The sequence below is a fragment of the Gambusia affinis genome, linkage group LG01 (assembly GCF_019740435.1).
Source record: "Gambusia affinis linkage group LG01, SWU_Gaff_1.0, whole genome shotgun sequence".
NCBI classification, from domain to species: Eukaryota; Metazoa; Chordata; class Actinopteri; order Cyprinodontiformes; family Poeciliidae; genus Gambusia; species Gambusia affinis.
Genome location: NC_057868.1, coordinates 44902325 through 44925991, shown reverse-complemented (window position 1 = coordinate 44925991; position 23667 = coordinate 44902325). Strand labels below are relative to the sequence as shown.

Genomic DNA, 23667 nt, shown 5'->3' with positions numbered 1-23667 from the left:
CATCAGAACGCTGGGTCCAAACCGACGGGCACACTTTGGCAGGCCCCAGTTAAATTTCTTCAGGAATTTTCTAGTTTGATTAAATAAAACAGCCCTACGACTCCCAAAATACCAGTGAAAACTAAAACCTGTCTACTCTAAAGAAGGTGGGTGTCACTTGAAAGAACATTTTAAATCTAAATCTTCCAGACGTGTTTAACAACATCCACTAATGATCAGTTCTCATTCGGTTATAGACTGGTTATCCTGTCAATTATATAGTAGAGAATAAGTGGGAGACAGGACACAGAGGGAACAGAGTGATTGTACAACATTTTGTAGCATTATGTGAAGAAGCTCAAGCGGTTTTGTTTTTTTTTTCCTCTTCCTTTTTCCATTCTGACACCCACGGCTCAAGCACCAACTCTAGTTCGACACGTGAAACGTGGGTTCTTATGAATCCAGTCAGCTGTGAACGGTGAAGCTGGAGGAAACGTCCCACTGTGAACGTCGGCTTGGTGGGCGAAAGGTAAACTCTTCCCTTGCCGGATACACCTGCGGCGTAAAAAGCCGCTCGACCGTCTGACGGAGACGTGGCAACGCTCTGAGTGGGCTGCTGACAGCGGTATCCTGACAACCTCCAGATCTGAAGCTTCACTGCCATCCACTGAGGCGACCGGAGGCGCAAGGCTGCTTGACACCAAAATCAACCCATATTATCACCATTAAACATCATTTAGAGTCGACTCGCAAACATGACATGCTTGTATTTCCTCCCTGTTCCTTTTGTGCTATGGTAGTTTACAATTACAGCCTCCTTGGTGTTTATGTGACTTATGATTTGTCAAATACACAATAAAACCTGTCTGCTGGCTTTTATTTGGAAACAAGTGATTCATTAGTAGTTAGTCAACTTATGAAACTATTTATATGGAGTACAGCAGACCTGTTTAAGCAGCTTTCGTCTCCAGAAAGTGTTTAAATACCAGGATTTAAAACACATAACATTGAATTAGCAGCTAAATGTGCAGCTATTCCTTCATATCACAATCAAATAATAGTCGATTTCAGCTCTTCTGTGTCTAGACCAGGGGTCCACAACCTGCGGCTCTGGGGCCACAAATGGCTCGTTGGCTCTTCCACAATGACTCTGAATAACTCTGGCAAAAAAACAAACAAGAACAAAATATATATATATAAACAAGGAGAGTTTTTACATTATAATTAAATTTACATAACCGCAGGACACAGTAGTTTTTTTTCCTATATGTTTTCTTTAATTTACACAATTTTAATAAAATAGCATGCTATTGAAGAAAATATCTCAATCCACTATTTATAAAATTATTATCCGTCTTTACTTTGGTAACATAAAACTAGAAATAAAAGGTGGTTCTTAAAAAAAAGAAAAAAAGAAAAAGAAACATTTCCAGTATCAGAAATTATAAGTCACGTTTTCAACAGTTTCACTGAGCTGGACTGAGGGCAAAAATTGCTCTTTGGAGTGTAAAGTTTGCAGACCCTTGATCTAGACACTCAGGAGAAATGAGTGGTTTAAAAATCCTTTGAAAACAGAAAAGAAAACTGTTTAGATACTTTTTACCACCTGGTTCAGTATCTGAATAAAAAGAACACAGGTATCATGTGGTTCTGGTCATTAAAAGGAATAAAATGAAGGAGAAATCCTGCTTGAGTGCGATAGTCTACTGTCACCGCCATCACTTTCAGAGAACATTTATCCTAGGATACATTCAGTACATTTTAGAACAGCAGCAAGGTTAAATCTATAGGTGGAGGATGTCTTTTTCTCTTTTGACTGGTAACGACGCAGGTAAATAAAGGAGGAACAGACAGAGTCTACAAGACTAGACTAGTTTTGTGTGTTATTGTGCATCAAATTGTTTTCTTTTGAAAGACTTTAATGTGGAACAATTCAAAATGGAGACAATTTTGCACCTGGACACATCCGTCACCTTCACTGCTGCACAACTAAAAACAGCTCCGACAAGGTCATGCTGCAGCACAGCTACCAATATTAGGCCAAGGAAAGAAGGAAGAACTGGAGGACGCAAGGACAGAAAGGAAAGAGGGAATGGAGGTACGACACAAAGAAGCAAGTTAGGATAACCAGTAGGGAGGACAGGAGAAGGGAAGGAAAAGGAACATTATAAAGAAAGAACAGAAGAAGAGAGGGACTACGGAAGGAACCACGAAAGGATGGAGACAAGGAAGGGAATATAGAGGGATAAACAAAAGGAAGGGCACAAAAAGTATAGACATTAAATGATGGGAAAGGGCATAAAGCCTGGAAAACTAGAACTTTTCCTGAATCCTTATTTTCTTTTTTCCAACCTTCTCCAGTCCTGAAATATGCAGAAACCAAGGTCCAGTCGCCGAGGAACGCCCGCAGATTGATGAAATAAGCACCATCTGAATTTCACGGTGTTTCGTGAAAGATTTCTCCTCCCGCAACAGACAGTTCAGGCCAAGGGCACAGAGCAGCGCGAGCCAGAAACCAACAGATATTCTCTCAAAATACTCCCAGAGGCCGAGCTAAATCTGAGCACAGCGCCCGAGAGTCATGTTCGGACCTCGCCCTGATACCAACACACGCTCTCAGAGAACACACACAGCAACAAGCTGTAGCCGACGAGATGGAAACGTCAGGTCCCTCAACGCTGTTGCCTAGCAGCAGATAAGAATCGGGCCGCGCCGGAGCCGCTGCGCACGAGTGGGCAGCTTTTGGTGAGCTTTGATGCAGCTCTGCTTCCAGACGTTCTCTCGCCTTCCCATCTGCCTCCAGGCTGAACCGCTCCTTACCGCCGCCTCCCAGACGGAGGTGAACACACAACGACCTGCGAGGGTCGACATGCTCAAAAAAAAAAATAAATAAATAAAAAAATTAGCAGCACTATGTTTTTGCCTGATATGTCCTCTACAAATCCCTCTGTAGAAGAAAACAAATGACCAAGAGTCATTATAGGAATCATTATTTTGATTGGGCAAATTTCTATCAGCATCTAGAGCTGAACAGTCTTGTTCACTAAACCAGATATTTAAAAAGAAATATACTGCTAAAGAATTTGAATTCTTGCATTTTCTATCAAGGAAAATGAACTAAAAGAGCAAAGAGTGGATAATTTTTACCGAATATCCCTGCTTCAGGGTAGCATCGTCAGGAGCAACCTGAACACGCAGTCCTCCTCTACACTTCTGAGGCAGCATAAATCAATATTTGGCTTGCTTTAAATAAAAAAAAAAAAAAAAAAAAAAAAAAGCAACATGAAAGCCTTGGCGAAACCTCCGAGGAGAAGAAATCTTTTATTAAGCTCAAAGGGAGCCTGTTTGAAGTGAGAGGAATGAAGCACTTTCTGCCCGTCTTTCTAGACGGAAAAAAAAAAAAAAAAAGCAGAGAAGCGTCTGGATTGACGGCTCTGGTGTTGCAGCACCAACAACATTTAAGGTCACAATCTGTGCAGGGTCGGCCGAGGAGATAAAGGTGCTGAGAACAGAGGCGTTGGAAAGACTGTAGGGGCGGGTTATGTGAGGTTCAACACTCAATTTCCAAAGGTTTGGGCTGAAAACAATTAATCGATAATTGAAAAAAAAATATATATATCGCAAACTAATTTAGTAACTGATTAATTGATAGCTGGAGTAACAAACTCAAAAAAAAAAAGGCCAAAAAGTGTTTGAATGAACACAAAGCAGTAATTAAGCCAAAAATGTAAATATATATATACATTTTACATTTAAGATCAAAAACCTGCTGAAATTATTAAATTCAATGAAACCACCACACATGAAATCATCTTACACTAAAGATTTAGCAGTGTAGTCTGACAACAATTAGCATTCTCTCAGTTTATAGAGCAACCTCGAATCCCTGAAGGAAACTCTGGTTTCCATGGATAACTGAGGTTTCTCTGGCAACATTTCCTCGCCTCTCATTCGCCGAAGCCCTCCACTGGAGGCAACTGGTTTCCTTAAGAGAGAAACCAGTGGCCTCGTTCTGTAATTCTACCAACTGTTGCCTGTGTGTGTTTAAATGAAATGTAAATACCGCAAAGCCGTAATTAAAACGGTTAATTAAGAGCACCAGCAGCCAGATTACAAAGGAAACGCAGTCACCACTGCGTAACAGAATTTCTGTTTCTTTGTGTCTTAATCCACTTAAAAAACAAAACAAAAAAACAACACAGTCACATGAGTCAAGAATAAACTAATTTACACTAAAACAAGCCTCACTTAATGGGTTCGTGCTCTTCCCAACATAATGACAGTGTTCATACAAAGACTATGGGGTCCTGCAAGGCCAAAACATTAAGAATTCAGAACAAGACAGCTGAATAAAGAAAATCTCAGTGCTGGCGCCTTAGCTGGTAAATCCTCCTTGGCTTTAATTAAAATCTGCCAAACAAATTTTTTTTCCCCTCACTTTTTGCCTTTATGCTAATGAGCCAATTAAAACAATCCAAGATGCAAATGAAGTGACCCATAAACAGAATGACAGCTGACTTTTAATCAGTGAGGGAATGACTGATTGGAACGGGGCAGAAATTACATTTCTGCACAGATTAAGAAAATACAAGCAAATACTCTCATCACATTTTCCTCAATTGTGAATTTTAATCAATCATCAGATTATTCCTGGGACTCCTTGACTGTGCTGATAAGAGGGGATCCTGTCTTAACACGTTCATATTTTTCTTTAACTCTCCATCTCACTGCTGTGCACTGAAACAAGCTTCAGCTCCTCAGACCTGACAGGGACCAACATGAACTAGTTCAGATCCATTAATCAATATGAAAACTGTTAACTGATCTTCTCAATCAACTAATGTTATTAGTGGAAGTGTAATGTATCAGAATAACGTATTTTATAACATCTAAAGATATAAAATAATTGCATTTTAGTTTATTTTTATAGGATAATAAGGCTGCCATTCACTGCATCTGAAAAAAATCCCTGAGATAAATTGGAAAGTAAAAAAACCCCAAAACTGTTGGGATGAGTGAAAATCATACAAAACTGGAATTTAAAATAATCATTTAGCTACTGCTTTAGATCGACTTGAAACAATAAAACAATTGTTACAATATTAAATCCTGCTGAAATGAAGTGCTAGATACAGCAACATGTCCATGTATCATTCAAATTAAATGTATTTATTAAATGTGTTTTGAGTCCGGGTTGCAATTTATTGCAGTTTTCTCGTTTCAAATGACATTGTTTCAGTGATTTGCAGTTTTTCCACTTCTTGTAAATACTATAGTATTTTCTTCTCCAAATTACTTTACTCAGCTGCACATCACTATTAATCTGACTATGCCATTTTTTTTTATTTTTTTTTTTACTTGGCAGTATCATTTTTCTTGTGTTGTGAATTTCTCCGTGCAGCACAGTCTTATTCCTATTTCTGTACTGTTGGACTTTTATGTCAATATGAATACTCCCACTTACCATAAGTTCTTGCTGTGACACCCGATTGACAACAATGCATGTTTCTATTCTATTGTACCAAAAATAGGCAGCTGGGAAACCGATATGCTCTGTAGCGGTTTAACACACAACTGCAAAGTGTTAAAGTAATCAAACATGAGCTGAGCTTCTCATCTAAATGTTCCCTCAAACATTTTTTTTCTCCTGGCAGACAGATGTGCTTAGTTTCACCAAGTGCCTTCAGCAGCTTAAAATAAATTCATGTCTGACATTCAAGCATCACAATGTGCTTCTATGTGAAACCGTAAACCTTCTGTTCATCACCACCCAGCTGGAAAGACTCATCTTTGAAAAGACGTTTTAAACCTCGACAAACTTCATCACGGCAGCAGATAATTTATCCACCATGATTGTTTTGACGTGGTTAGGCTGCTAACGGAGAGCGAGGTGAAAACAAAACATTATTTTTGCTTTATAACAAACAATATTGGTGCTGACAACAATTTTGTTACTGTAACACAAAGTCTCATCTCTCTTCTTCAGCTGTAGAAACTGATTCTTTAATTATATACATCAGCTTGGCCAGTTGGATCAGCGACATTCTGAATTACCTTAAAAGTGCTGTGAAGATTATTTGCTTTTTAAATTAAGTACGGATTTCATTAAAATTAGCTGATTAACCGTCACTCACTGCAGCAACAGATGCTTGTGCTGTTACTGTAACAATGCAAAAAAAAAAAAAAAAAAAAAAGAGTCAGAATGAAAGAAGTTAGAGATGTGCAACAGCCTCAATTGCTTTTCATTTTGTCTATGGAGTAGTTAAAATCTCTCCTTAAAGATTTAAGGAGAGGTCGAAGTTCACTCGGGGGGCGGGGGGAACTGCAGCTGCTCACTCCCCAAAACGACGGCCATTAATCCCATCAGAATGAGAAACGGAGAGTTCAAGCATCTCAGGTAAAAAAAAACAACAACCAATTTCACGTCAAAACTATCAGTCTATTTTAACACCAAACATTTTTGTGCACGACACGGGACAACATCTGGCCGCTCTAACAGCCTTGCACCATTTGATGCACCATCAGAAACAAAACGCCCTGCTGCTGGACTGAAGCAGAAGCATATTGATGGAGCAGCTGCTGCATATGACAACATGAACCAACACCAGAAACTAAAATCGGGACAGAATGGTTCGTTCCATCTAACGTTTAAACTCATCAGTAAAGTGCAGTTTAAAGTTTATCATACTATTATTATTAAAGTGTAAATGGAAGAAACAAGGTTACCAGACATTAAATATCAAATGCCATCAAATACACTCAGGCTTGCCAACACACACCGAAACACCTCGTCCTTTGTGCAGCCTTGAATATTTAGAAACGGATTATCTCTCCAGCGTGTGTGTAATACCTAATCACAATACCTCGGACCAGTTCTGTACCGCGAATAATTCATGGGCGCACGGAGGACATTCAATGCATCTGTTCTCTAATGTATGAAGAAAAGAGCATCTTTCACCTCTTCCATCACTCCATGACTTATAAGAAGTCATCCCACTGTATTGACAAAGCAAAGACGGCAGAACATCTGTGAACTTATCACTGATGAGACTTTTATAGATGCTATAAACCTCCTTAAATGGTGCCATGCTTTATGTTCTGCTGGTTAATGAAGAAACGTGAGGCTGTAATGAAACCTGCACATTCTTAACTGCATCTCTTATAGGAGTATGAAAAAAAAGAGAGATTATCTCCACTTCTCTCTGGCACTGATTGTTTTATTACAGAGAAAGGACACAGGCAAGGACACCAACGTAACACTTTGAGATGTTGTAGGCAGTTTTGTGTTTCCAACGCCCCCTGAAGGTGTGAACGTCACGAACAGGAAAGCAGGACCTGAGACACAGCAGGCCACTGCCTAATACACGATTACTGGACTGGAAATCCAGCAGAACAAAAATATCTACACTTATCTGCTGGACGACTGCAGTGCCGCTGCACTTACACTGTTGCTTAATGCAGCGCCATCTTGTGGTTCAACATCAAGCAACCAATGGGTGGGAGAAAAAGCTCAACAGCGCACTCTAGTGGACTCCTCTGAAAAAGAATGAATGTTCATGAAGCAAAACAGAAGACTGGAGTGCTGACTTGGTTTACAGAGTAAAACACTTTCTGATGGAGAAAGAGAGAAATGACGGCGACGAGTGTTTCGCTCTTGCTGAAAGTGAGTCGCTTGTATTCCAGTGATGCGCGCCGTTTGCTGGGTGAGTAATCTCAAGCTTGGTGGGCTGGATGGTTCCATGCACAGTCAGGAACGCGTCTGGTCTGCTGTGCTGTGCACTCTTTGAGAATGAGGTGTAGAGGGATTTTCCCTTGTTTTAGATGAACCAGAGCAGCAGCTCTGCAGCATGTCAGCATGCAGCATCCCAAAACATAAACATTTACAAACGCCTTCTAACACAATTATTAGTGACTTTATAAAGTGTGTGTGTGTTCCAGCCTTACCCTGGTCTATATTGTGCTGTGGTAGCTGGCTCATCTGACTGTGAACCACTCCTGCGTAACTCCGGAGAAAAGCTTCTTCACTCTGTGTAAGCTGTGAAAGAGTAAACAGAGCCATTTTATGAAGCCTACAACAAGAACAAACAGGCAGAAACTCTGATCCCACTGACCTGCATCCTGCCGCTATGCTCAATAAGAATAATTCTATAACAATTTTGAAAACCAATTTTCTCAATAAAATTATTTTGCTCTGCCTCTTTCTTTTCTTCAGACATTTCATAGTCAGAAACATTTGCATGTATTTTCACTCTGCAGTCACGTTTCTTTGTGTCACCGAGTTAAAGAGGTTTCTGTGGGTGTGTGCCATGCAAGGCTGGAAATACAGCATCCTTAAGTATTCAAATCTCTAGAGTCTTTTCACATTCTGTCACATTTCAGTGCATTTCGATGACATTTATTGACATTTAATTACGATCACAACCAGTCAAATCTTTTGCCACTTTCAATCTGTCATTTTCAAGATTTTCCAGTATTTAGCTTCATCCATCTTTCCTTTAACTCTAACCAGCTTATACAAATATCATGATGCTGCCACCACGTGTCCCATCATGAAATGATGTTAGGGTGGTGTGCCAGTTGTAGTTTTCAACACACAAAGTATTTTTGCTTGCAGGAGACGAAACGCTTCTTCCATGCGTTTACCATGCGGCTTTCTTTGAACAGTGATTTTCCTGCTGCTCTTCTTCATAATGACCAGATTTATGGCATGTATAATTTATATTTCTAATACAGACTTTCCCACCTGAACCGCAGGTTTTTGCAGCTCCTCCAGAGCTGATATCAAATGTTTTAGCTGCATTTCTGAATAATGCTACCCTTACCTGGCCATGTTTTTGTAGGTTGTTTCACTATTCTCTTTGTTTTCATATGATGATGGATGGTTTGAACAGGATTCTACGATAGACTTATGGCAAACAGTTTTATAGCTTAATAGCTTTAAACTTCTCTACATTTTTCTTCCTGACCTGTCTGCCGTGTTCATCGGTCTCTGTGATGCTTTTCGATCTCTAACAAAGACCTGAAGCTTTCACAGAACATTTGGATTTATACTGAGATTAAATTAGATGTAGCTAGACCTTTAGGTGACTTCTCCAAATGCACATCACACTTTTTAGATTTTTACTGGTAAATAATTTTGATAAAATTATTTATCATTTTCCTTCCACACTAGTTTTTGTTTGTCAGATGTAAAATCCCCACAAATTTGTGAATAAAATGTGACAAAAGTAAAGAAAACACTACGAATACTTAATGAGATACGAAATGCCAGTATATGGCAGAGGAACAGAAACCCATTTGTCCTTATCCAACACCTAAAATGTGAAAACCAGCCTGCTGGGCCGGTCGCCATACTTACATTTGAACCCATTTTCTTAAGCATGAGCAGGACCCGCACTTTATGCTGGATGTACATGTCTTCAGGAGACTTCCCCGGCGCCTCCTCGCGGTTCATCCCCTCTGCTCCTGTGGCTCTGGTGACACAAAACCCGGCAGCGTTACACAAATTCTGCAACACGTCTAATGTACATGAACGGTGCGAGTTCAAAATAGGAAATTGTGGGTCTTTTCCAGCCACAAAGTCAGGCTACATTAGGCAAGATAAGATGAGATCACAACTTTCGGCAACTGTTCATTTGCTGTAGATAATATTTTAGGTCTGGTGGTTCTAACTCACCTTTCTCGATTTTTTTTTTTTTTTTTTTTTTTAAACACGTTTCGTTTTAAATCCTGATTTATAGGGGCTGGACAAAAAAATTAAAAAAAAAAAAAAAGCCAAAGTCCGCACACATGGATGCATAAAGTGGAGTGTGACCACATGAAAGCCTCTGCATACATCCTGTCTGACCTCTTTGGACGGACTCTTTATCTTTCAGTACGGTCACAGTGCAGTGCAGGTTTGGCGCCTCACCACTTCATTAATATTGCGAGGTAGTTTTCGCACAGATCTCACTTCTGCCTCTGACCTATTTTCACAGCCAGCCTGCAGAGATGCAGAATATAGGGAAAAAGGAGTGGCGAGAAAAAAAAAAAAGGAGGGAGGAGGTGAAAGATAAAACGGAGCTGCCAAATCTAATGTGGGTGATAAAAAAAAAAAAAGGGAGAAGTTATGCTGTGATCGCGTGTACGCATCAAGGTCGGTCGCTGTCGCATTAAATCTCACAATGCACCAACAATGAGCGCTCCTGGATATCCAGCTTAAATCTGCTAATTGAAAACCCAAATAAATAAACCCATTTAATACAAAAATGATGTAGAAAGAGAGCACATCACTATGCATGTCAGGATTTTCTCTCCCCAAAGAATATCTCGTATAAAAAGCCTGAGCAAACCACAGAAAATGATGATAGTTCTGGCAATTTATTTTGGCCTCTTATCTGAACAAAGGGCCGCTAACGCATGCTGACAGGTCGTTTGATGTTGGGTTATAGTTAATTGAGGAGCCGGCTGATCAGTCCTCTTTTCCAGAACCCACCAGAGAGAGAGAAAGAGTGGGGGTCCTGCTGGCCACTTAGTTGTCAAAGTGTGGCAGTGAAATCACCCAGATCAGAGCAGCTGGAGCTCATGCTGCCAGCTACAACGTCTGTAACTGGAGCAACCAACAGAGGCGCTTATTCGCCTCAACCTTGAGGTTGATCACGTTTTTTTTTTTTTTATTTTATTTGGAGACCTGCTGAAGACTCAAAGACAGAGAGACAGACATAAAAAGATGGAGAGCTCTCTGACGTCAGTTTAGCTGCTCAGGAAACCTTCAGGGGACCGGTGGCGGTGGGTGAACAAGTTTGGGCGGGGGGTAGAGATGAAGGGAGGATGCTGGCGGATCGTGTAGGGAGGGGGTCTGGTGGCGGCAGCGTCTTTAGATCAGCCTCCGTGACGCTTTTGATCAGGTCTCTGAGCTTCAGATGAATTGGAGAGCTCGCATGCCGAGCAAAGAGATGTGCAGCGTGGAGACGGAGTGAAACTCAGGAGCATCAATACGTCTTCCTCAGAGGCTCGAATCAAGCGGTCACTCCAAATAACGGGACAAAAGATGAGCGGAGACTGTGGTCACTTAGCCAAAGGAGCCGTCTTGAGATAAGATCTTTAGAAAGGTGATTTTTACAATACCCATCACATTTATTGACTTCTTATAAAAACTCTTAAATCATATTTAGAATTCATTCTAGTGGTACAACTTGGAATTTGAAGACATTTATTCAATGGGATAAAAAAATAAAAATAAAAATCAGCAGTGGGAAATGATAGTTTTAAAAAAAATTTGTTTTGTTACACTTGCTGGCACATTTGTACAATTCCTATAAAATAAATGCAACTAAAGTCTTTCCTAATTAGACTTCACTTTTTTTTAGGATGATCAGAGTCTGGGAAAAACATGAATTATATTTTTCTCCAGAATCTGGTTTGAATGCTCCCCATCTGACACCAAGTCAGTCATTGCAGCATTCACCTAAAATGTTGAAGGCTACACATTTTCCATGTGTTGTGCAACATTTCAAATGATTATGGAAATAAAATCAACCCCTTTTTGATAAAAAAAACCTAAAATGATAATATTTTGCGAAACACAAAAACTGACCGGCATTGTTACTTTAGATGTTTGAACAGATTTTTCACTGTTTTATTTTTACAGTTCAAGCTCAAATGTATCGACGGGGCAGTTCAGCAGGAAAGTGTCCAGCAATTCAATCCCTGTGATAATTACAGTAATGTTAGTTTTTGGGCAGCTTTGACTGGGTGCAGTGACAGACTGACGAATGTTAGTACTTTTTATCGTCACAACAGTTCGACTCCATGTTGTCAATCTTGTGAAAGGTTTCAGGTGCAAACAAAGTGCTGTCTAGTTGACAAAAGCATTTTGTACAAAGTATTTTAGTCTGATTTAAGAAAAATAAGTAGATATTTCTTTCACTGATTTTTTTTTCCAACTTAATATCTGCAGACCATTCGGTATATTCTGCGGACATGCTGCAGAATATACTATATATATGCAGAACTGAATATACAGGAAAAAAGTCTGGATTTTAAATGTTTCTGTTACACGGTGCTGCTGCAATAATAAGCTGAATTTAAGGCTTTTCACACATCTTTACCAAGGATACCAGCTGATATTTATAATAAATATTTTCCTGTCTTGACAATGATTTCTAGGAGTTTGTTTGAACCCGGGAGCACTTCATTACAAAATCACTGGCAGTATAAATAAACATATTGATTTTATGACAAGGCTTCACAAATCCACGGAGGTTTGCTTTTGAAGCTTGAAAATCCATATTTAGCATCGCATCCACGCAGGACTCTGCTTTGAGTGCTTCAGGTTTTATTTTCCACCAACCCTAAAAGTGTCATCCTTTCACAGCAATGCACAAAAATGCGTGTCCTGCTTGTAGCCTTGTAAATAAAACAAGGGCTACAAAAGCTCAATATGAGAATGTTGGCTCAAAAATAGAAGTACTGCATGATTGTGGAGACGCGTCATCAGAGACGTGATGAGTACCGCAAACACAAATAAGACAAGAAAGATGCCTCTTTCCCTGATGCGATGGAGAATAAACTCCGCTCCAAGTATTTTTATTTAAAGTTTTTATACGTTACGTCTTGTTCTGAGCTACTGATGCAAATGAGCAGGGGACTGGCATCATTTGCTCATCTATTGAAAGAAACACTCCCTTTAGAAAATGTTTCCTCCAAATAAATAAGCCTGAATTATTTTTACTTTAACCATTTCTGTCCTGACTGCCCCTATTTGAGGATATAAGTGGGTAACATTTTATTTAAGCCTCTTACAATAAGCATCTACCGGTAATCAATCAATTACATAGTAAACTAAAATGAGCTTGATACTTTTCATTCTTATAATTAACATTATATAAAGGGCAATTTTGTTTGCAGAGACATTATAATTCAATTTTATTTATGATTCCAGGTTTTATTTATGTTTTATTTATTGGTTTTTGGTTGCTATGTTTTATTTTGGATATTTAAAATATCTTCCAGTTAGATGTTAAGTGTGCTCTGCAAAAGGTTTATTTATTTAAGACCTATAAATAATTACAACCATAATCAACAATGCTAATAAAATTATCATTGTTAATGTAATGATATAGAAAACAGTCTCAAAAACAACATTACTGGGACCATTTATCATCCAGCAAAATGTATTACTATGACAGGCCTACTCCTAACAGGTATTAATAACTTAAAAAAATTATGTACCTAGCTTTTTGTGTTGATATTGCATTACCCTGTCATTTGTTATTAGTATTAACTTTGGCTGTCATGAGACCATAATCAATACTTGCTATGACACATTTATGATTTCTTGGTTAACATCCATTTGTCCTTACAAATAAATATTTGCCTTTGTTAATACCAAGTTGTCACTTTGCATTAAATGTGTTATTAGTTACTGACTTTAATTCTTAATATCAGTCATAAACATTTGTGGAGAGTCCATGATCATGACAAGCGTTGGGTCAAAGTTATGGCAGAGCCATGTCAATATTATGCCCTGCCCTTCAAATAAAGTTGATTTTATAACTGCAAAATAAGAAATTTCATTACAAAATTGACAAAGACTGTAATTATGATCTAAACAGCCCTATCAAATCAAATCCATAGTGAATAATGATTTACATGCACATATAAAAACCCAGATTATACAAACTGAGAGGTGTGCAAATTTAAAATAATTGCAGATTTACCATTTTAGTCAGAGTTGATAAGTTACTTTGTACAAATTTAAGAGCAACATTTAAACCCAAACCACAGGCCGTGTAGCCTTCCAGGAACTTGGTACTGTATTCCATGTCTTCCAACCCTCCAAGTATCCAATCTGTCAGATTCCTTTGTGTGTTCCCGAGGTTAGCATGTAGCAGTGCACTAATCCCTCGAGGGACACTCGGTCTGCCTCGACTCAAACCGGGTAATATTCCAGACATAATCAAAGGCTTTCTTTAATGCTGATCCAGGTCTAATCCCCCTGAGACACACCCCTCCTCGCTTTCTCTGTACCAGCGCTGGGCTCTTGTTAAGAGTTGTGATGTTTATATCAATCAGTTAGGATATCAGGGGCTGCTAAACCAGGCTAAGAATTGTAATAATACAATTCTTTTAATCTAATCTTAAGGAATGTAACAATTATGATTTCGTCCTAAAAATGACAAATTTTTTTAGCAATTTATCAGACATTATTAATGACAGACCTTTTCATTTTTCTTCCTTCGCTTTAATGAATGTCAGCATTTGACGATTTAAAGCACAGATTTGTGGCTTAAAAGGATAACGCCCTGATTCTATGGGTACTACGGGAGTTAGACTGTTGTATCGTTCATTTTGACGTAACTACACAGAGCAGTTTAACTACACATGCATGTTAATGCCCCAAGAGTGGACCTCGCCAACTTTTAATTAAAGATCCTTCTCCTACATGCTAAATATAGCCTCCCTTGGCTCGAAATTTTTCCCAAATCCATTACACTCTATGGCAGACTGGTTGAAAGAAGGCCTGAGCAATATTTGCAGTAGCCCAGATTTACTGAAGAAAAATATATACCATACATACATATAAAATTAGGCATAATATGTTTCATCAAATCCATTCATCTCCAGGTCGGATGACTAGAGTTTCATTTCAAGTTAGATGAGGTTGAACAGATTTGTGTTATTGCATATGCCATTAAACACCGAATCTAGCACATCAGGTGTTGATGATCTGAGTCCGCATATGAATCCAGGATGTTACCAAAGACAAGGTTTCCCTCAGTGTATTATAAGCCTGGCGGGCCACCAGGCTTTACTTGTGCCCCCACCAGGCTAAGCATTGCTTATTTATTCAAGTCTTTTTTGAAATATTTGCATTTCTTAAAGCTTTATAGTTGTTGTTAATCTTCCAGTAACACATGATTAAGTGATCTTTTCACTCATCCCTGAGATATTTTCATTCAGGGATGAATGACTGCCCTGACACCCAACCACAAAGCTTAGCAAGTCTTCTGGCGGAAACCTTGAAAGAAGTGACCCTTTGCTTTCTTTTATTGTTGGCTAAACAACTCTGTAACTACTGGTCATTAGACACTTTTGTACCTTTACAGTTTTGATCTGTTGTTCCTCTTGTTTTTCTGTCTTTACAGCCACATATACTCATACTGACGATTCAAAAACACAACCGCCTGAAGCACATGGGTCCAGTCTTCGAAAGTGGCCAAAATAACGACATAAAATCCAATGACCGAGTTTTGCACAAAATGTTATATTTGTGATCTTTTGGAGCCAGATTCAAAATTAAATTGTACATTTTGTTATTTGCACAGCACTACCTTAAACGATAGCTAATTGAGCTACAATTCTGGTAATGTGCAGCAACATGTGGGGGTGAGGGCAGGACTGTGTGAGGAGATGTGTGCAAACAAAATGCTGCTCACTTCGAGTTTTTTCCAGCAAAAAAATTATAAAGGACTTTAAACCAAAGTAACTCCATGAAAGAAGCTTAGAGCGGTTCTGAAACTGTAGCTTTTTAAAACCTCACTGTTTTGACGCGGATACCCGGACCATACCAAGTTAAAACCCTAAACGCAATCAGAGAAGTTACACAGAGGTGGCGTTCAACATTGATAAGAGACTGGAGAAAATAGCATTCCCAATTGTCTTTGCCTCCTTCGATTTTCTCCTAAACATCTTACTGACAGTAGAAGTAGAAAACTTTGAATCATTCTAACTACAGCAGTACTTCTGTTTATGGGGCTCTGACTTATGAACAGCGTAGCCAAAAGGGCTTTTTACTGTTAAAGCAAAAATAAAAGTTTTATGCGAGTCATCCTTAATCATAACTTTGAAAACTTTTCACAGTAAAGATGTGCTGTTTAGAACAATTACTGGCTGCTTTAACAGCAGCACATGATTTTTGGTTCTCCTTATTTGAAGGACATCCAGTTCTGGCAACCAAACAATCAAATGGTCCATCCATTACCAAAAAGTACCAATTGTCATTTCTGAAAAGGGACAAACAAGCATCATTTCTCAAAAACATTTCAGATTCCAGACACGCCACAAAGTGCCACAAGGGTGCACGTTATGCAACGGGATATGCTCACACGTTCACGGGAGGTCAAGAAGGCCAGAGCCCGTCGGAGAGCACAGAAACAGTCGCGCCCACCCCGGTTCGCTGCATGATGCTCGTACGACGCGAAACATCCGGTTTACAAATCACATTCCTGCAAGCAAGCATGAGTCCTGCAATATGACTCGAACGGTTTGATGGCTTGAACAGATAGGAAAAAACTGAGAGCGAAAAATAACCTGAGTTCAATCATGAGCTGCTCCAACGTCCTGAGCAAATGTGTGAGAAACATTAGTAGGCCATGAGGCTGATGTGGCTGCCAGCTGATCAGCCTGCCCTGGTTCTGCAGAGCAGCTGTGCCACTGCAGGTACACACACACACGCGCACGCGCGCAAACACACGCATACACACACTCTACCAACATCTTGTCAAGTCTTGCTCACTTTTCAGTCAATGGTTTTATTAATAAAACATTTAACATGTAAAATCAGTCAATACATTTTCAACAGCAAGCATCATTGATACTGATTTGTATCACAAGCCTGATTGTTTCACACTGTTAAATCTAGTTTAAGCCAATTTGTTCTTATTGAGACCTTCATTTGTGAAGACTCTTTTATTATTTTTACTGAACTTAAAGCATCATTTGAATCAAAGAACAGCTTAAATTTCTGGCTGCCAAAGATCACAATCAACGAGTCAATCAGTAATTCTCTCAAACTCACCTGTTTTTGTGCAAAGCACACCTGCCTACAGAATCGATTCTTAATCATTTCTGGAGCAACATTTGGAAAAAAGAAAGAAATGGCAGATGGATATAGATAGATAAATGATAGAGAGATAGACAGTTACAGACAGAGAACTAAACTAGACATAGAGTTGAACTGCAGATGTCAATTTTTACACCATTTCTTTTTCCAAACTGATCCCGAGCTGGAAAAATGATTTCATCAAATGTCATACTACTCCAGGCCACAGGAACAGTGAAACATAATGGATTTGAAATCTTCAAATGAATTAAAGATGCCCCCCTGTTCAGGTCCGTCTTAAATTCACCAGTGAAGATCTGAATGATTCATTTTGGGAGAATGTCTTGTGGACAGAAGGGGATGCATTGGAGCTCGTCTATATTCACCCGACCCGATCATAATCCCCACAGTCAGGCATGGAGATTGAAACTCTATGCCGTGGAGCCGTTTTTTTCCGTTAAGGGTGGAGAAAGACTTAATTGCTTTTAGGGGCCTCCAGACAACATGTGCTACAAAATCTCCGACAAGAATCTTCATCTTCTAAATACAGGCGGTGTTTGTGCAATCAGCTGTTCATGAACAAACAGAAATTAGAGGGAAAAAACTGGCACAGCCTGTGTCTTTATGAACTAATAAGTATGCAAGTATATTTAAAATAATAATTTAAAATATGAACTATCTAAGACTAAATACATGACAAAAATATTTCCCTGAAGCACATATTCATATTTGCCAACAACACAACATAAAATTTAAGGGATGAAACATTTGGATTTCTTACGTCAATTACTTTAGAGCAATGAATTCCTTATCCCTCTTCCAAAAAAAAAACAAAACTATTATAATAATCTCTAGACTAAGTGTGGGTGATATGGAACGAGAATTTTATCACAATATTTTATAGCATTAATGTGAAACAAATAAAGATGGTGATAAGTTAAGTAATTTTATGGCACAGTAGTCATAGTGCCACAAACACAAATACGGCCCTTGAAAAATTTTCCTATTTAAATTTGGCTTTTTCAGGATGCCACTTGCTTAGAAAAAGTGTGATTTGTATACATCACTAAACTCCACAAAAACAGCATTTAACCATATTTTAGTGACATTTATTGATGCTCCAGTAGGATAAACAGTGAAGAAAATAGGAACAATAACCCATAAAACTGTCAGGTTTTGTTTAACTTTAACATCACTAATTGGTATTCATCAATGCAATGACGAATCAAAATTCTTATGACAATTAGGCCCGTCACAATAGCAAATTTTGCTGAGCGATTAATTGTCTCAAAAACTATTGCGATAGACGATAGTATTGTTTGAAGACCTTTGTACACTGATTTAATGGAAATGACGTAATAATGCATGTGATTTACTGCCAAAGATAGATACACTTTATTTTCAAAAGAACACCCAACACTGGGACTGATAAACAAAATAAACAAAACAACCAAAAACAAAAATAAAATGGATTCTCAGTCTCCATTAACAAAAATGTACTTGAATAAAAACACCAAAGTGTAAATAAATACTGGATTTAACCAAAAGAGTCCAGATTATGAAGTCTGTGTACCATATTGCCCTTCAGTAATCATTAGATTTAAAGATGGGCACATCGACTACCTGATGCAATAGTTCACACTACACGTTAGTTCACACCTACATTTTTCCCTCACGATAATCTTAGAACGATTGTGTGGTGTGTTACGGTAGATCGCCGTGGCAACTCCGATCTAAATCAGGGGTTTTCCCCGACTGGGAACGTTAACGCAGCCTGTTGAATGCGACAGGTAGCCAATCAGAAAGCGCGGATTCTCCAGCCCTCCTCCAGACCCAAGCACTCGTTCCTTCTTTGATTAAATTCTCATCTGAACATTCACATCAAGTCAAGACAAAACAAGTTATGCCCAGGTAGTAAATCATAAACCCGTCACTTGACACACACACACACACACACACACACACTTCCTGGAGGTCAAACCAGTTTTGGTCTTCCAACACCATGAGCGTGCCAAGCAGACACCAGAGGCTAGAAAAGGTCCGACAAGGGCCTGCTGGTTGTATTGCAGGCATCTCTGCTCATACAGGGGCCTTACAACAATAGTGACAGTATTTGGGACAATGGAGATGAACTAGATTGTGAAAACATCGGTGACAAGTGGGTCATGTTTTGTTGTCTTCATGTGATGCGTGAACTCAAATAATTTGGCAGAACTCAACAAACTTGAATAGATACGTTGACAGATGCCTAAGATGAAGATACCATTTCCGTACTTACTCAGACCCCGAAAATAGCTAGTGCTTAATTAAAATTCTAGATTATTTCCATACATTTTCAGACTCCATTGAAACCCAGTGGGGAAAAAAAAAGAAAAGAACATCTCATCTGGTCTATGATCACAGAGCATCTATTCTCACTCCTCAGGGTCCCTCAAAGGACCTGAAACAGAAGCTGCTGCCTTAAGCTGGTCCCTTGGGGGTGCAGCAGCACGATTTTCAAAAGTGCCAGCATCAAAGCCAGGCAGCAAATTCTGATTACAAACAGCTAAATATATGTGCTATGTTCTGGGAACAATTTATTGCAAGTGGTTGTGAATAGGAGACAAAGAAACAAAGATATCTGGAAATGAGAAAAGAGGAGAAAACAAATATGAGAGTGACTGATTAAAAAAATGATTAAAAAGATTTGTAAGTGATTTTGTGAAAACATCAAGCGTGAGATGATGACACGCTGGATCTGGGTGCCAAGACTAGGACCAGAAACGGAGCAAGTGATTGCGGAGATTAACCAGACGTTCCCCTTCCGGTATCGGCTGCATGCAGGCAGCTGATGATGACCCCTCAGGGAGTATAAGGAGGCAAGTGGTCCTAATCTTTCCGCAAAAATCTAAACAGCTAAGAGAACGTGCAAACTAAGAGAGGCTTAACATGCTGTGGTACACGACCAAGTGTGCCAGTTGCCAGGGGGATTCTGTGTGTTTGCCCATGACCAAGGCCTGACACCTGCTGGCTGCAGCACTCATCAATGTCCTGCTGCCAACAGGGAGCCAGCTTTGCCACTAAAAGGGCTGTCAAATACCAGGGAGTGGGGGTGCAGCAGACACTCTAAAAGGCAAGGCAGCACAATGGATCTCTGGCTGCATTAAAAATAGAAAACCTCTTAAAAAGGGGGTATTTGTGGCACTAACTTAAGGGTAAAAACCCCCATTGAATATTAAGTTGTATCTACAATATCATGGTTGTCTTGTGGATATCTGTTATAACATGTAGGAATTCATAATGTATATTGCAGTTACTGTCAATTGAAATCTAATATAATTTAGAGAAAATTTACTTTCTATTAATATTTGTGGACAGAAAAGGAAACGTCGCAGCTTCAAGGAAGCCTAAATTGCTTCAGTAGCATATTAGTACTGCTCAGAAATCATGTTGCGGGACGTAGACAGTTTACACTGTAGCTCTATTAGCAAGCAACAAACCTTTTACCGATATCCCCGAACCGCTTCAGAGCTATAGCCGTTGTTGTAACGCATATAAGCACGAGTCCTAACCAGTTATAAGACCTCTATGTTTTAATATGAACTGACATTTTAATTGGAGGGAACCAAAGGCGAGCCGCAGAGCTAACCGACCAAGCTAGCTCGCCTAGCATGCCACAAACAAAAGCCTGAATGAAGTTCCAGCGAAGGGAAACAGCATCCAGGTGCCGCCACTACACGTCGGAGCACCGCGGTTCAAACTAGAAAAAAAAAATAACCCTACTGACAAACTAATACCCGTCAAGTAAACGACAGCTCACCCCTCCTGGTCCAGCTTTACTTTCTTGTGTGATCTGTTTGAATGGGGTGTTGTTGTATTAGCAGGGCGTCCTTTTCCGGGGTCACATCCCTCCAGTCGGCAGAGCTACGGCGGACTGAATCAACCAGCAGAGACCGCGGCTGGAGCTACAGTGCCGCTGCATGCCGCAGGGGGCGCTCACGATCAAGCTGAGGATGTTCTTAATTGCGCCTAAGGTTGAATTAAACTTTCCCCCATTATTACAGTCATTTGTTTATGGTTTTTAATTCATTATTATTATTTTTTAATTATTTAAACAGAGGTGGGCGGTAACAAGCTACATTTACTCAAGTGGAAAAGAAAAAGAACAGTTTTAGGAGCTTTTCTTCACTGCACTTTTTACTTTTCAATATATGTATCACTACTTGCGTAACGTTTCTGGATACTCCACGTGACTTCACTAAAATGATTAACAAACATGTTTCACCAGACAAACAGCCTGTGAAAAATACGAGACGTCACAAAAACAATTTTTTTTAATCAGTGTTTTTTTAAAAAATCTGCTGAGACTGATGTACCAGAAGAGTAAGCACTAAATTGTCACTGGAAGTATTTTAACCTGTTCTACTATACATTACCTAGTGTAAGTGATAGCTGAATAGGTTTTAGATTGGAAAAATATATTTAGAATACCAAATTCATTATTTTACAATTATGTAATTTATTTGTATTATTATTTTTGTTTTAGTTTTTAAAATAATAGAATTTGCACAAAACTATTCTATTCAAATGATTAGCTTAGTGAACAGGTTGTGTCGTGGCATGTTTAGGAAGCCCACAATAGATACAGCACAGAGAAAACCAAGTGAGAATGCATAATAAAACGTTCTGTTGATCTCGTATTGCAGTCTAAATAGAAGAGAAGGCAACTTACCCTGCTGAGGAAGGAAAGAAAAGAAGGTACAGATGTTCATAAACCATCACAAGAGCACAGAGCACTGCACAATAAACTAACCTGCTCTGCTCTTATCACTCACCCATCCCAGATGATTTGCACTTGACTCATGCTGCGGTTGCAACTAGCAGCAACAAAATGGAGCTCGAAGCTGTTAAATAGTATCTAAAAAAGGGAGAAGTAACACTGCTTAGACAAATTATGGACTAAAATTTCATTGTCATTTGTTATCAAAGAAATTCTAGTATAACCTATATCTACCTGTCCATTTTTAAAATGATATTGACAAATTCAATTGCATTTAATTTTCATCCAATTTAAAAAATATTCAACAAGCTAAACAGAGAATTCACACCTCATCAGACATCAAGCAGACGAATGTAATGAATATATTTAACTTTTTATCTGCAGTGACAAGTTTTGAAATCAGGGAACATTTTTCAAAGTGAAGTGACCAGAAGTTGTCAAGACTCTCTGAACTAGGGGTTAAAAAAGCTGTCAAAGACAGAGGGAGGTGTCGATACGATAACCGTATCCGTATTGGGACACCACTTTCCCAACACTGAAAGTGACATTTCCTATCCATCCATCCATCCATTTTCTTTACACCCTTCTTCCCTAAATGGGGTCGGGAGGGTTGCTGGTGTCTATCTCCCGTTAGGCGGTACACCCTGGACAGGTCGCCAGTCTGTCAGGGCAACACAAGACATACAAGACATGCACACACACACTCACACCTAGGGAGAGAAACCAATTAACCTGACAGTCATGTTTTTGGACTGTGGGAGGAAGCGGAGAACCGGAGAACCCACGCATGCACAGGGAGAACATGCAAACTCCATGCAGAAAGATCCCCGGCCGGGAATCGAACCCAGGACCTTCTTGCTGCAAGGCAACAGCTCTACCAACTGCGCCACTGTGCAGCCCGTGACATTTCCTAATGAAATTTAATTTTGTTGCCTTTTTGAGCAATTCTTCTGATGTCTTAAATCATTTAATGTAAAAGAGAGAGTTGTCCGATTTACAGAATTCATGTCGCAAAATCTAGAAAGTTGGGTCCTTTTACATTTTATTGCAAGTTTAAAATCATCTCTTTGAAATCTGAGCTGTCAACAGATTTGACCAGGAGGACATTGTTTGAAAATACAAAATATTTCTAAATAAAAAAATAAAAAAAGAACATACAGAGACCAAGAACTTTAAAATAAATATTGACTCAGCAAAGAAACATCCAGGCTGCAAATAAATTCCTCCTGAAAGCCTCAATGTTGCAGACTTTTTTTTTCGGAATTAAATTTCACTCACAAACAGCAAGTGTGGCAAATGTATAAAAAAAGGAGTGCAAAAAAAAAAAAAGTGACAACAAACTAAAGTTTTGACGATAATTTATTTGCTTTAGCTACACAACTGAAAATCTGGCACGGACCTTAAAGGAGCTTCTAACAATTTAAAAATGACAACCAGCATTAAAGGCAACAGCATCATACTTAATCAGGAAAAGGAGCGACTGATTTCCCCCAGTGTTGCTTAAAGAAGCAGTATTTAGTGAGGCCTCTTTTAAAGGACAGAAACGATAAGCATAGTCAACTCAGTGCTGTTAGATCTACAGCTACACTTGCTCTTCTTCTTGTCATGATTGCACAGAGACTCATAATAAGAAGAGACTGTTTAACAATCTATATTTTTAAAAAGGCAAGCAGTCCTTTCAGGACATACAGTGGGGTATGCAGCACGTAAAGTAATAACAATATTAAAAAAAACAGTCTGGAAATAAAATCAAAGAGTACACAGCCCCACTTAAGCTGACAAAAAGCACTTTGTGCTGCAGTTAAATTATGACAGTGATTGACCTTAAAAGCATGAAATATTTTCATGTTACCTGGCACATTTGACAAGAATGTCAATGGAAGTGCAAAACTTAAATATCACAACACACACAAACTCACAAACACAGTGAACACTCTTAGAGAGTCTGCATTGTCCACGCTGACCTCTGACATCTACAGTGTGACCAAAATCACAGTATGACAAGCACATCCATAAGTAAATGGCTTTTTTTCTTTTCTTTCAACCGATTGTCTCAAGAAGCAACCCTCAGCATTTTTCCTCTTTCTTCACAAGATATCTTTGCTTAAGAGCATCTTGAGTTTCC

The 23667-nt window shown here is 39.1% G+C and overlaps 1 protein-coding gene and 1 pseudogene across 1 annotated transcript in view; both read right to left on the bottom strand.

Annotated features, from left to right (window-relative positions):
- LOC122836777 (beta-catenin-interacting protein 1) overlaps window positions 1–20721 on the bottom strand; it is a 32417-nt gene extending 11696 nt beyond the window's left edge. Inside the window, exons 1-3 of the mRNA XM_044126634.1 lie at window positions 20583–20721; window positions 9338–9452; window positions 7924–8014 (exon numbers count right to left, since the gene is read on the bottom strand). Coding sequence (XP_043982569.1) covers window positions 7924–8014; window positions 9338–9433 — 187 coding nt within the window. The 5' untranslated portion in view covers window positions 9434–9452; window positions 20583–20721. The remainder of the gene's footprint in view (window positions 1–7923; window positions 8015–9337; window positions 9453–20582) is intronic.
- The window catches only part of LOC122830136, a 25364-nt pseudogene continuing 12415 nt past the window's right edge, over window positions 10719–23667 (bottom strand).